Source organism: Scyliorhinus torazame, chromosome 1 (genome assembly GCF_047496885.1).
Source record: "Scyliorhinus torazame isolate Kashiwa2021f chromosome 1, sScyTor2.1, whole genome shotgun sequence".
NCBI lineage: Eukaryota > Metazoa > Chordata > Chondrichthyes > Carcharhiniformes > Scyliorhinidae > Scyliorhinus > Scyliorhinus torazame.
In genome coordinates, this window is record NC_092707.1 from 272,987,237 (window position 1) to 273,001,801 (window position 14,565).

At 49.1% G+C, this 14,565-nt stretch overlaps 1 protein-coding gene across 6 annotated transcripts in view; it reads left to right on the forward strand.

The window, feature by feature from the left end:
* plcb1 (phospholipase C beta 1) overlaps positions 1-14,565 on the forward strand; it is a 1,179,298-nt gene that overhangs the window by 724,029 nt on the left and 440,704 nt on the right. For all 6 annotated transcript variants that reach the window (XM_072506091.1, XM_072506102.1, XM_072506120.1 and 3 more), the window contains 2 exons: positions 6,781-6,834; positions 10,210-10,285. In XM_072506091.1, coding sequence (XP_072362192.1) covers positions 6,781-6,834; positions 10,210-10,285 — 130 coding nt within the window. The remainder of the gene's footprint in view (positions 1-6,780; positions 6,835-10,209; positions 10,286-14,565) is intronic.

Here is a 14,565-nt window from a genome sequence, read left to right on the forward strand (position 1 = left end):
GATATTGCTCCCGCCACTCCTCTCCAGAACCCCTCCAGTGCCGGGCATGACCAAAACATATGGACATGGTTCGCCGGGCTCCCTGAGCACCTTCCACATCTGTCCTCTACCCAAAGAACCTACTCAACCTCGCCCCCGTCAAGTGCGCTCTGTGGACCACCTTAAATTGTATCAGGCTGAGCCTGGCACACGAGGAGGAGGAATTAACCCTACCTAGGGCATCAGCCCACAGACCTTCCTCGATCTCCTCCCCCAGCTCCTTCTCCCATTTACCCTTCAACTCTTCTACCAGCGCTTCCCCCTCTTCTTTCAACTCCTGGTGTATTTCCAACACCTTGCCCTCCCCGACCCATACACCCGAGATCACCCTATCTTGAACTTCTTGTACCGGGAGCAACGGGAATTCCCTCACCTGTCGCCTCACAAAAGCCCTCACCTGCATATATCTAAAGGCATTTCCCGGGGGTAACTCGAACTTCTCCTCCAGTGCCCCTAGGCTCGCAAACGTCCCGTCGATGAACAGGTCCCCCATTCTTCCAATCCCCGCCCGATGCCAGCTCTGGAACCCCCCGTCCATCTTCCCCGGGACAAACCGGTGGTTACCCCTGATCGGGGACCACACCGATGCTCCCATTGCACCCCGGTGCCGTCTCCACTGGTCCCAGATCCTTAGCGTTGCCGCCACCGGGCTCGTGGTATACTTTGTCGTCGAGAGCAGCAGCGGTGCCGTCACCAACGTCCCCAGGCTCGTTCCTTTACAGGGTGCCATCTCCATCCTCTTCCATGCCGCCCCCTCTCCCTCCATAACCCACTTGCGGATCATCGCCACATTTGCTGCCCAGTAGTAGCTCCCCAGGTTTGGCAGCGCCAACCCTCCTCGGTCCCTACTGCGTTCCAGGAACCCTCTCCTTACTCTCGGGGTCTTATTCGCCCACACAAACCCCATAATACTCCTGCCTACTCTCTTAAAAAAGGCCTGAGTGATCACGATGGGAAGGCACTGAAACACAAACAGAAATCTCGGGAGGTCCACCATTTTGACCGACTGCACTCTACCCGCCAGCGAGAGCGGTAACATGTCCCATCTTTTGAAATCCTCCTCCATTTGCTCCACCAACCTCGTCAGATTCAGTTTATGTAGGGTCCCCCAACTCCTGGCTATCTGGATCCCCAGATACCGAAAGCTCCCCTCCGCTCTCCTGAGCGGTAGGTCCCCTATCCCTCTTTCTTAGTCCCCCGCCTGTAATACAAAGAGCTCACTCTTCCCTACATTGAGCTTATAGCCCGAAAACTCCCCAAACTCCCTTAGAGTCTGCATGACCTCTACCATCCCCTCCATTGGATCCGTCACGTACAGCAACAGGTCATCCGCATATAGCGACACCCGATGCTCTTCTCTCCCTCGGACCACCTCCCCCTCCATTTATTAGACTCCCTCAATGACATGGCCAATGGTTCGATCGCCAATGCGAACAACAGGGGGGACAGGGGGCACCCCTGCCTCGTCCCTCGGTACAGTCGAAAGTACTCCGATCTCCGCCGGTTCGTCACTACACTCGCCATCGGGGCTCTGTAAAGGAGCTTAACCCAAGTGATAAACCTTACCCCGAACCCAAACCTACGCAGCACCTCCCAGAGGTACTCCCACTCTACTCGGTCAAAGGCCTTCTCCGCGTCCATAGCTGCCACTATCTCCGCCTCTCCCTCCTCCGATGGCATCATTATCACGTTTAAGAGCCGCCGCACATTGGTGTTTAGTTGCCTGCCCTTTACAAATCCCGTCTGGTCCTCGTGGATTACCCCCGGGACACAGTCCTCGATCCTCTTGGCCAGCACTTTTGCCAGCAACTTTGCATCCACATTGAGGAGCGGTATCGGCCTGTACGATCCACATTGCAGTGGGTCCTTGTCCCGCTTTAGGATCAAAGAAATTGGCGCTTCCGACATTGTCGGGGGCAGGGTCTCCTCCTCTCTTGCCTCATTAAAGGTCCTCACCAGTAGCGGGGCCAACAGGTCTGCGTACTTCCTGGAGAACTCCACCGGGAATCCGTCCGGTCCCGGGGCCTTCCCCGCCTGCATGCTCCCCAAACCCTTGCTCAGCTCCTCCAACCCAATTGGTGCCCCCAAACCAGCCACCTCTTGCTCCTCCACCCTCGGGAATCTCAGCTGATCTAGGAATCGTCTCATCCCCTCTTCCCCCGCTGGGGGCTGGGATCTGTACAGCTCTTCATAAAAGGCCCTGAATACCTCGTTTATTTTCGTCGCACTCCGAACCGTGGCTCCCCTTCCATCTTTGACGCCCCCTATTTCCCTTGCTGCCATCCTCTTACGGAGCTGGTGTGCCAGCATCCGACTAGCCTTTTCCCCATACTCGTAGGTCGCCCCCTGCGCTTTCCTCCACTGTGCCTCCGCCTTCCCTGTGGTCAACAGGTCAAACTCCGTCTGGAGCCGTCGTCTTTCCCCAAGTAATCTTTCCTCCGGGGCCTCTGCGTATCTCCTGTCCACTCTCAAAATCTCCCCCACTAACCTCTCCCTTTCCATACCCTCTGTCTTCTCCCTATGAGCCCTAATGGAAATTAGCTCTCCCCTGATCACCGCCTTCAACGCCTCCCATACCACCCCCACCCGCACCTCCCCGTTGTCGTTGGCCTCCAAGTACCTTTCTATACACCCCCTCACCTTCCCACACACCACCTCATCCGACAGCAGTCCCACTGGTGGGACCAACAACGGGCGTTGGTCCCTCTCCTCTCCCAGCTCCAGTTCTACCCAGTGCGGGGCATGGTTCGAAATGGCTATAGCCGAATACTCCGTCCCCTCCACCCTCGGGATGAGCGCCCTACCCAGAACAAAGAAATCTATCCGGCAGTAGGCTTTGTGTACATGGAAGAAGAAAGAAAATTCCCTGGCCTGCGGCCTTGCAAACCGCCATGGGGCCACTCCCCCCATCTGATCCATAAACCCCCTAAGTCCCTTGGCTGCCGCCGGCCTCTTTCCAGTCCTTGATTTGGAGCGGTCCAGTGCTGGATCCAACACTGTATTGAAGTCTCCTCCCATTATCAGGCCTCCTATCTCCAGGTCCGGAATGCGCCCCAACATGCGCTTCATGAATCCTGCATCATCCCAGTTCGGGGCGTATACGTTTACCAACACCACCCACGTCCCTTGCAGCCTACCGCTCACCATTACATATTGCCCTCCATTGTCCGCTACAATAGTCTTGGCCTCAAATGACACCCGCTTTCCCACCAATATTGCCACCCCTCTATTCTTCGCGTCCAATCCCGAGTGGAATACCTGTCCTACCCATCCCTTTCTTAACCTGACCTGGTCCGCCACCTTCAGATGTGTCTCTTGGAGCATGGCCACGTCCGCCTTCAGTCCCTTTAAGTGCGCAAACTCCTCACCGGCCCATTCAGGCCCCTCACATTCCACGTTATCAGCCGGATTGGAGGGGCTCTCACCCGCCCCCCCCCCCCCCCCACCCACCCACGCCCCGCCGACTAGCCATCTCCTTTTCTGGGCCAGTCTCGTGTCCACGCCTCCCTCACCCTCCAGTTCCCCAGAGGGGGGACCCCCGTCCCGACCACCTCTTCTGTGTCCCATTCCCTTTCGGCCAGTGCAGCAGCAACCCTTTTTCCTTCCCCCCTCCCCTCCCCCCCCGCTAGACCCCTGTCTAGCTTTTTTGTTCCCCCCATGTCACTCCCGTAAGTTAGCTGACGCCTGCTGACCCCGGCTTCCCCCGCCGTCCCATTGACCTCCCCGCGTGGGAGTCTCCCAATCAATATGCATTCCTTCGTTCCCCTTCCCGCCTTTCTTCCCGCACGCGGGAAAAAACCCCGCGCTTTCCAAAGCCCGCTCCGCCCCCTCTGGCGCAGCTCCTGTCGCGGCCTTGTCTCTCCCCCCCAGCCCATGTAACATTTCCTACGCGTGATTGACCCCCTATACACAACAACCATCACACATCAAACCCCAAAACATCCCCCCCACCCTCACAAACCCTCAGTTAGAGTCCAACTTTTCGGCTTGTACAAAGGTCCACGCCTCTTCAGGCGTTTCGAAGTAATAGTGTTGGCCCTTGTATGTGACCCACAGTCGCGCTGGCTGCAGCATTCCGAATTTCACTTCTTTCCGGTACAACGCCGCTTTGGCCCGGTTGAAACCCGCTCTCCGCTTTGCAACCTCCGTGCTCCAGTCCGGGTATATTAGGATCTCTGCATTGTCCCACTTACTGCTCCGCTCCTTCTTGGTCCATCTCAGGACCCACTCTCTGTCCGTGAACCGGTGGAACCTCACCACCATCGCCCTTGGCGGCTCATTTGCCTGGGGCTTCTTCGCCAGCACCCGATGTGCTCCGTCCAACTCCAGCGGCCTCGAAGGGGCCTTCATGCCCATCATCGCCTCGAGCATCGTGCTTCGCGTATGCCCCGGCATCAGCCCCCTCCACTCCCTCAGGGAGACCCAGGATTCGCAGATTCTTTCTCCTCGACCTGTTCTCCAGGTCTTCGAGTCTTCCCGCCCACCTCTTGTGTAGCGCCTCGTTCTGCTCCACTCTCACCGCCAGGCCCACGAGCTCGTCCTCGTTCTGACTGACTCTTTTCTGTACCTCCTGGATCTTAGCTTCGTGGGCCTTCTGCGTGATCCCGAGTCCTTCAATTGCCGAAAGCATAGGCGCCAACATCTCTTTGCGCATCTCCTCGCGCTGCTCCTCGAAGCAGCCATTTTGTTTTCTTTCCCTCGCTTCTCCCGTTGCTCCAGTGCCGCTCCTTTGGGCGTTACACTTTTGGTCCGTTTCATAGAAGTTGGCAGTGTTCGCTTCACCAGTCTGCCCCAAAAAGTCTATGGAAACTCCTGAAAAAGGTCTGAGAGTCGGCTCCAGACGGGAGCTGCCGAATGCGCGCCCTACTCCTCCATGGCCGCCACCAGAAGCCTCGTCCCTGCTTCTTCAATGGCCCTGGTAGATCTTTTCACAGTTGTTCCCTCTGCTGCTAGAATTCACCTTTGATAGAGTCAAGCCAGATTGCAGCTTTAAGCTTACCTTTCCCCCACCTGCATGCTGGAAGAGGCCCTCGTCTACTGCTGCAGCTCAAGCCAAATCTTTCACTGTTTCTGCCGGGTCTGGTCGCCAAAAGACACAACACTTCTGGGGGACACTGTCAGGGGAATGCTGCAGCCTTCTTCCCATACCGGGAAATGTCAAACAAATGCCGTGGGGGCCCTGTAAAAGAGCCCAAAAGTCCGTCCCAAGAGGGCGCTGCCGAATATGCGACCTAGCTCTGCATAGCCGCACCTGGAGGTCCAACAAGGTGACATATTGACTATAATAAGGGGATGTACACGGCTATTTGTCACAATAATATTATTTAAAAGGTGTGGAACTTGTAGGTGTTGTTATCCAGAAAGACATGGGTGCACTCATGCAAGGAACATAAAGTTAGCATTCAGGCACAGCAAGTAGTTAAGAAAGTAACCTCCATGTTAGCCTATTGCAAGGCAATCCATCTAACCTGCACATCCTTGGATTGTGGGAGGAAACCAGAGCACCCAGAGGAAGCCTCTGCAGACACGGGGAGAATTTACATACTGCACAGTCACCCAAAGCCGGAAATGAACCCGGGTCCCGGCTGCTGAGAGGCAGCAGTGCTAACCACTGTGCCACAGTGTGTCACTCGAAAAGTTAGGAATCTTTGAAATTATTTACGCCAGTGGGTTGTAGATGTGCCATCGTTGAATATATTTAATGCTGAGAAGATTTTTGTTTTCTCGGGGAATCGAGGGAAATGGCGACTGGGCGGGAATGTGGAGTTGACACCCAAGGTCAACCATGATCATATTGAATGGCAGAGCAGGCTTGATGAGCTCCTATTTCTTATGTTGTTATGTTCTAAGTCAGTGGAGGTCCAGGAAATAAAATAAGGAATAGTCGCCAGCATTGCAACCCCAGCAGGAAAACCTGAATAGAAAAGGTCAAAATCGTGAGCTGTCTAAAATACAATTTATGAAGATAATTAAGAGGGTGTTCAAGTCTGTTGCATTCATGTGATACGTTTCAGCTCTGTTCTTTCGACCTCCTGAACAGTTAGATTATGACAGAGCCTCATTATTTACATTTGATTGTTAAGTTCTGGGTCATGCATGCTCCTATGTGAGTCACATAGCGGGACCAATTGCTAGGTGAAGCAGCTAGTTCTGATATTAATTCAATAAAGATCCATCTAGTGCGCAGACTGTGCAATTGTCTTCCTATACATATTTAAATAGCTGCTGTTTCCCTGAGAGCCAGCAAACACTGAACAAATTCAGCAGTGAACTGAGCCAGAGGGATTCTTATTGTAAATACGGATCTATGTAATGAGGTCAGATTATATTTCATTTATCAGAAGAGTGAGAAAGGTAAAAACTATTTCCTAACAGCAATATTCCAAATATATGTGTGTGTTTCTGTATATTATATTTGCGCATATACTGTATGCATTGAGTGCCCAAACCTGAATTTGTGTGTGTGATATATCTGTACTATTATATAAATATGAATTCAATGCAAGTTTGTACAGGCAAATGTTCCCAAGAGCCCTTTTTATAAATCATTGCACGCTTTATTATTTGCACAGAAAACTGGAAGAAGTGGCAAATGCAACATTAATTCATTCCATGTTATTTTTGGAACTGCACTAGGTTTTGTTTGGATTTTTTAAATATATGTTTCAAAGAAATGTTTGGCATGAAATGTCAGCAAGAAATGTGTCCATCCTATTGATTAAATATTGTCCTGTTTTATAGGTACACCAAGCTCAAACTTCAGACAAACCAGGATGCCCGGATTCCCGTGAAAAAGTATGTGCTCCCACATTATCATCTGACTGTTTCATGATCAAATTACCTCCATCTACATTGTTGTGGCAGAGGCCTGAAAAATATTCCATGGTTTCTGCCAATGGCTCAGTTGTTAAGTGTGAATCTGGACCAGAGGGGGCCATAAGATCCGGAGCGCACCAGACTACTGCATGTAGTTCTGGTCACATGGCAGGAAAGACATGATCACACTCGAGAGGATAGGAGGAGACTCATGAGGATGTCACTTGGAATGGAAAGTTGTCGGAAAGTTTGGATGGGTGGGATTGTTTTCCGTGGTGCAGAGGAGGCTGTGGGGAGATTTTAATTGTGGTGCACAAAATTATGAGAGACTTAGATAGGATGGGCCAATTTCCGTTAGCAGAGAGGTCAATAAGCAGGGGCAGAGAATGAAAGTAATTGGTAGAAGAATTAGAGGGGAATCTGAGAAGTACATTTTTCACACAGATTAAATGGAGATTTGGGACTCTCAGCCTGAAAAGTTGTTGGACACAGAAACCCTCATCACAATTGAAACAAAAACATTTGGATATGCACTTGAGGTACTGTAGCCAACAGGGCTATTAGTCAAGATCTGGATGGTAGGATTGGGTGTGATAGCCCTTTTCTGGCTGGACCACTTGTTGAGCTGAATGGCCTCCTTCTGTGCTGTAATTTTTTTTCTGTATTTCAATGTGAAGTTGCTGGTTTGTGCTGAATCAGACTATCTCAACCAGGGGAACTGGGTGAGAGCATCACACTCAGCCTCACAATCTCAGGGCTGGGAAAGCAAGAACTTTGCTGGTGTTCCTGCTTCCAGTTGTCATTCAAAGATTCCTGTTGGGTATGAACTTCAGGCAGAGATAGGGCCAGGTTTCTTTGAGCAACTAGTTTGGTGGATTAGCCTCCTGGCATTCACTGACTAGGCCTATGCATGAGGAATTGGGGGAGATAGTGGCATTGTGACAACGTCACTGGACTAGCAATGCAGAGGCCCAGTGTTACTCTGAGGGCATAGCTTCAAATCCCACCATGGCAGCTGGTGGTATTCAAATTCAGTTAATAAATCTGCAGTATAAAGCTAGTCACTGTTATCAAGAAATTATCATTGAACTCATCTGGTTCACTAAGGAAATCTGCCATCCTTACCTGGTCGGCCCGACAATGGGACACCAGACCCACAGCAATGCTGCCCTCTGACGTGGCCTAGCAAGGCATTCCATTCAAAGGCGGAGGTAACCAGTGATGGGCAACAAATGCTGGATTTGCCAGTGAAGCCTGAATCCCACGAACAATAAAGGAAAATAAATTGCTGTTTGGACAAGATACTGGAGAATAGGGGATCACATCCTGACAAAAACGTGCACCTACAACAGAGATGGAAATAAATTTGATGGGGAAACAATATTGCATTCAGAAAATTTGTAGCATGTTAAACAAGTGATAATATGATAAGCATAAATGTAAGCAAAATAACCAATTTTCTGGTTAAAAAATTGTGTCCTCCAGATATTATTTCATTTCCATCTTTTTTTAACGTTACTTAGAAACAAAAGTTCCCAAGCCTTGGGAGGCGGATAATATATATTTAGGCCATCCTCCAATAAATAACTTTTTTTCCCCTCAGAGGTTTGTGTAGTTTGGAATTCTCTTCTTCTAAAGACAGTTGTGGCAGAGTCGTTGAATATCTTTAAGGCAGAGTTGATAGATTTTTGATAGGCAACAGGGTGATAGGTTATCAAGGGGGAAGGTGGGAATGTGGAGCAAAGGTTAAAATTAGATCGGTCATGATTTTCTTGAATGGCAGAGCAGACATGAAGAGCCTGCTCCTAATTCCTAAGATCATGGGCGGATTCTCCGTTGCCCGGATCGGATGGAGAATGGGCTCCGATGCCCAAATCGGAGCGGACGCCGGTCAGCTATGCTCTGCGGCCACGGAAGTGGCACAGCCGAGTTGCGCGCCGCACACCATTGCAGTGGCATTGGCGCATCATCGGAAGGCCCTCCCGCATGTTCCACCCCTGATGGGTCGAGTTCCTGAACGCGGTTGACGTGTGGTCTCAGCGGTCGGGAACCCAGCATGGCGGCTGCGGACAGTGTCCAGCACCGCCATACTTGGCCAGGATCTGTGCTGCTGGCCGGGGGGGGGGGGGGGGGGCTTCTTCGAGGGCTGGGGGAATTGGGAGGTGACCAGGGAGTGACCAGGGTGCTGCCTGTGGTGTCGCAGATGGCAAGTTGGGTCCGCGCACAGCCGGCACCATGTTGGACGGCACGACCGCTGCAGGTCATCGCCATGCGCATGCGCGGCCTTGGACCAGGCCATTTTCCGGCCGTTTTAGGCGCGAGAACGGGGAGTTGCACCCAGCGCCGCTGCTAGCCCCTCACTGGTCCTGAATCGGTGAGGGTTCAGCACCGATTTTGGCATCGTAAAACACCCGCGGATTCTCCGTTTGAACCGGCACTTAGCCGCTGAAACGGAGAATCCAACCCCACATGTCTGTTATTGTGTAGCTATATGCTAGAAGGTTCTAGAGAGTGGTGTACATTCTATTTCATTTTGCTGAGTCCTGGGCAATAGTTGGTTGCTATTTGTCAGCCAACTGAAGTTGTCAACGTAAAAGTAAGCAATTGTAGATATCCATGCCTCAAATGTTCTCCCATTTTGAAACTATTTCTTGGCAACCTCATCTTTGCATTCTGTCATTAAAATTCAAAATCTATGCATTTGCACACAAACAACTAGCCATATAGTAGCAGATCAGAGTTGAACAGCAATGGTGAATTGAACAGGCAAGAGTTTTGTTTTATAGCCTTTGGTGAATATTTATGAATACAATATTTATTCTGTGGAATAAGTAAGTTAGGTGGATTTGACGAACAATAGATTGGATATGAGATGAGTCACAAGGCATTTTCTCATGCTTTGTTCTTTAATTTATTCAGTAATGGGATGTGGGCATGGTTGGCTGGGCCAGTATTAATTGCCCTTGAACTGATTGGCTTGCGAGGGCCACTTCAGAGGGCATTTTAAGAGTCAAGATTATTGCTGTGAGTCTGGATTCACATGTAGGTCAGACCAGGTAAGGATAGCAGATTTCCTTCCCTGAAGAGACATTAGTGAACCACGTGGGTTTTTACAACAATCGACAATGGCTTCATGGGCACCGTCAGACTTTTCCAGACTTTTTTTATTGAATTCAAATGTCAACATCTGCCATGGCGGGATTCGTACCTCTGTTCCCAAGGATTCCTCTGGATCTGGATTACTCTTGCAGCGACAAAAGCACTACTTCACCACCTCCCTGCTATGAAATGCATTAGTAACATGTCTAAATTTAAACCAATCTTGTTTATTCCTTTCTTTTATTTTCTATGCAGCATTTTCCGGATGTTTTCTGCTGACCGAAAGCGTGTAGAAACTGCGTTAGACTCCTGTGGTCTTCCTTCGGGCAGGGTAAGCACCTTTAGCCATCAGTCTCATTTTGAGCTAAATGTTGAATGCATCTGGAGACCTATATATTTGTTCCAGCTAGTCACTATAGGGAATTGATTAAAATCTTCATTGTATCTTTTTTTTAATTAAAGATTTTTCTGTTGCCTCTTATCAGTGGAAACTTCTTTTTAATCTTGAGTCTTGGGCTGAATTTTACGACGAGCTTTGGGACCCCAATGTCGGGTTGAAAAGTGGATCCCCCACATTTACTGACAGCAGGATTGGCACAGCCATTTTACAACAGGCACCTCCTAATTGGCTGCCTGCCAGCTTGCTATCCAATGAAGTATGTTTGGCGGGCTCCTAATGTTGCTGGCCTGCCTTTCTTGGTGATGGCCTCCTCCTTGTGCCATTGAATCTCTGGCTCTGATGGCCCTCGTGGGCCACCGCGGGTAGATCATTACTATGAAGCTGGCAGCTCCCGCTATGACGGGGGTGGGCCCTTTGGAAAAATGCCTGTGGTCCCCTGTTACAATGGGCCAGAATTGGGGCCATCGTTAGGCAAATCGGCTGACCACCATTGTGAAGTGGTCAGTTGATTTGTCTCACAGCCCACTGCTTGGAAACTTCTTGCTATTTTACCAGCATCCGTTCCTACCATAAGGGGGCCTGGGTAAATTCAGCACCTTCTCTGCAATAGCAAGCCGTCGCTGAGCAATACATTTTCTTCCGTGTCAATAGAGCTACAGACAAATTACCTCACCAGGCAGACATTATAAATTAACTCTTTTTTTAGATATTATTCAGCATTCATTTGAAATTGAATTCCACTTAAATGAAGAAATCTGAAGTATACACTACAAAATGTTTTAGCGTTGCCGAATCTGAAGTATAGCCTGATGTGTTGGGTGCTCTGGATCCGTGGAACACATGCAGGCCACATACACTTAAAATAGTACAACACTATTTTATTAAGTTAGAAACTGTTGAACATACTTTCACTGTGGGTTAACACGATGTTAGATTAAACTTAAGACCTATACCTGTCCTAACCAGTCTATGCACTCAGCACATGGTGAAGATCTGTGCTGTAAGCTGTAAGCTCTGTCCTTCTGAGAGGTTGCATCTCGAATGAGCGGGAACTCTGGTGCCCTCTGTCTATATAGTGAGTGTGCTCTAATTGGTGATTGGCTGCGGTGTTGTGTGTGTTGATTGGTCTTGCTGTGTGTCCATCAGTGTGTGTGTCTGCACCATGATATACTGGTGTATATTATGACATAGACTACAATTTTTTTTAGTATTGCTGAGCAAAGAGACATTTTGCCAAAGCTTTTTATCTTGCACTCATTCGCAAGAACATCAATGTCAGTGGAAACAACAACTTTATGCTGTATGAGAAGATGATGCTGATTGTTTGGCAAGTGGACTCTGATTGGTAGAGGTGTTGCCATGGAGACCTACAATATTGTTCTAAGTCAAAATAACATTTCCATTTCTTTCCATAAGATCATAAGACCATAAGACATAGGAGCGGAAGTAAGGCCATTCGGCCCATCGAGTCCACTCCACCATTCAACCATGGCTGATTTCAACTCCATTTACCCGCTCTCTCCATAGCCCTTAATTCCTCGAGAAATCAAGAATTTATCAACTTCTGTCTTAAAGACACTCAACGTCCCAGCCTCCACCGCCCTCTGTGGCAATGAATTCCACAGACCCACCACTCTCTGGCTGAAGAAATTTCTCCTCATCTCTGTTCTAAAGTGACTCCCTTTTATTCTAAGGCTGTGCCCCCGGGTCCTAGTCTCCCCTGCTAATGGAAACAACTTCCCTACATCCACCCTATCTAAGCCATTCATTATCTTGTAAGTTTCTATTAGATCTCCCCTCAACCTCCTAAACTCCAATGAATATAATCCCAGGATCCTCAGACGTTCATCGTATGTTAGGCCTACCATTCCTGGGATCATCCGTGTGAATCTCCACTGGACCCGCTCCAGTGCCAGCATGTCCTTCCTGAGGTGTGGGGCCCAAAATTGCTCACAGTATTCTAAATGGGGCCTAACTAATGCTTTATAAAGCTTCAGAAGTACATCCCTGCTTTTATATTCCAAGCCTCTTGAGATGAATGACAACATTGCATTTGCTTTCTTAATTACGGACTCAACCTGCAAGTTTACCTTTAGAGAATCCTGGACTAGGACTCCCAAGTCCCTTTGCACTTCAGCATTATGAATTTTGTCACCGTTTAGAAAATAGTCCATGCCTCTATTCTTTTTTCCAAAGTGCAAGACCTCACACTTGCCCACGTTGAATTTCATCAGCCATTTCTTGGACCACTCTCCTAAACTGTCTAAATCTTTCTGCAGCCTCCCCACCTCCTCCATACTACCTGCCCCTCCACCTATCTTTGTATCATCGGCAAACTTAGCCAGAATGCCCCCAGTCCCGTCATCTAGATCGTTAATATATCTTTGCAAACATGATAAACTCAATTGCTAAACAAAAGTATAAATACCTTAATAATTATTACTTTGCATTTAGAGGGAATCTCAGAACTACAATGTGAACAAGTGAAGAGGGCACTCAAAGAGCACATACCCCTGTCATGCTGTGTTAACCAATGTTATTATGATTATGCAGCTCTTCCTGGAGGCGTTCCCCTGCCTGATTGATGCCTTAGAACTATAAAGCTGAAAAAATAAATAATTTTATTCAGAACTTCCATCTCACTGGGGAGGCTTCAGATCAATCCACATCCAACAACGTGCTCTGAAAACTCAGCAAACATTTTGTGTGGCATATACCACCACAGCAGCATTCTAAAACAATCAACAACATTCTGAACAAAAAATTTGCAGAATCACAGAATAGTTAGGATAATACTCAGCACTCAGCACATGGTGAAGATCTGTGAAGACCATGCGGTGTTGTGTGTGTTGATTGGTCTTGCTGTGTGTCCATCAGTGTGTGTGTCTGCACCATGATATACTGGTGTATATTATGACATCCCCCTTTTATTAAAAAAATGTATGTGCGTTGCAATAAATAATGTGTGGTGAGAATGTTCCTAACTACGTGTGGGGTGCAAAGACATATTTACAGGACTACGTACATGAGAACTAAGCTATTTACATGGGAAGGTGCCTGGTGCAGAGAAGCAGTATGCAACAAGAGTAACAAGATCAACACTATATACAAACCAGGGAAATGATCAAACAAAGCAACGAAACAATTCAGAGAGTCCATAAATTCGAAAAGTTCATAAATCTAGTCTCTGAGGTGGGCGACAAATTCTGATTGACCATAAGGGTGGCACACCAATCATCATCCGGATCGATGCTGTATACCGATAGAGGCTGGATTCTTTGTTTCAGGGACACCCTGTTTTTTTGTAATGATACCGACTTGAAATGGCGCCTTCGGGTCCTCGGTGTCAATATCGGGTAGCAGGTCCGAATCGGGCTCGGTGACCGTGGGTTGAATGACACAGACATTACTGCGGGGCTGGCTGGAGCGACGAGAGTTGGCAGGCTGAGCTGATCTGCATAAAGCAGCATAGTGGCCAAGTTTGCCACATCGCAGGCATCGTCGGGATTTGGCAGGACATTGCCGCTTTAAGTGGGCGGAGCCACAGTTGCCGCACGTTGTAGCGTCAGTACGTTCGCTGCACCACCGCACATCATCCAGGCTGTGGCCCTGGAGTTGCTCGATTGCTTGGACCCATTCTGCCTCGTGGGGACCTTGCCGCACCGTTTCATCCGCTTGGATGTGGTAATACCGACTAGTGGCGTGTTCATGTAGCACGCAGGTCTCGATGGCAGTCGCTAGGGTGAGCTGCTTTTCCTTGAGGAGCTGCTGGCATAGGGAGTCCGACTGAACACTGAAAACGATCTGGTCGCATATCATGGACTCGGAGGTGGGCCCGTAATTACAGGACTGCGCAAGGATGCGGAGGTGGGTGAGAAAGGACTGGAAAGGTTCATCCTTACCCTGCAAACGATGTTGGAATACATAGCGCTCGAAACTTTCATTCACCTCGATGTCGCAGTGACTGTCAAGCTTAAGGAGGACCGTCTTGAATTTTGATTTATCTTCACCATCAGCAAAGGTGAGAGAATTGAAAATGTGGATGGCATGTTCCCCGGCCGTGGATAGGAAGAGAGCGATCTTCCTGGTGTCTGAGGCAGCTTCCCGGTCTGTGGCTTCAAGGTAGAGCTGGAAGCGTTGTTTGAATATCTTCCAATTGGCCCCTATGTTACCGGTGATGCGGAGCGGCGGCGGCATGCGGACGCTGTCCA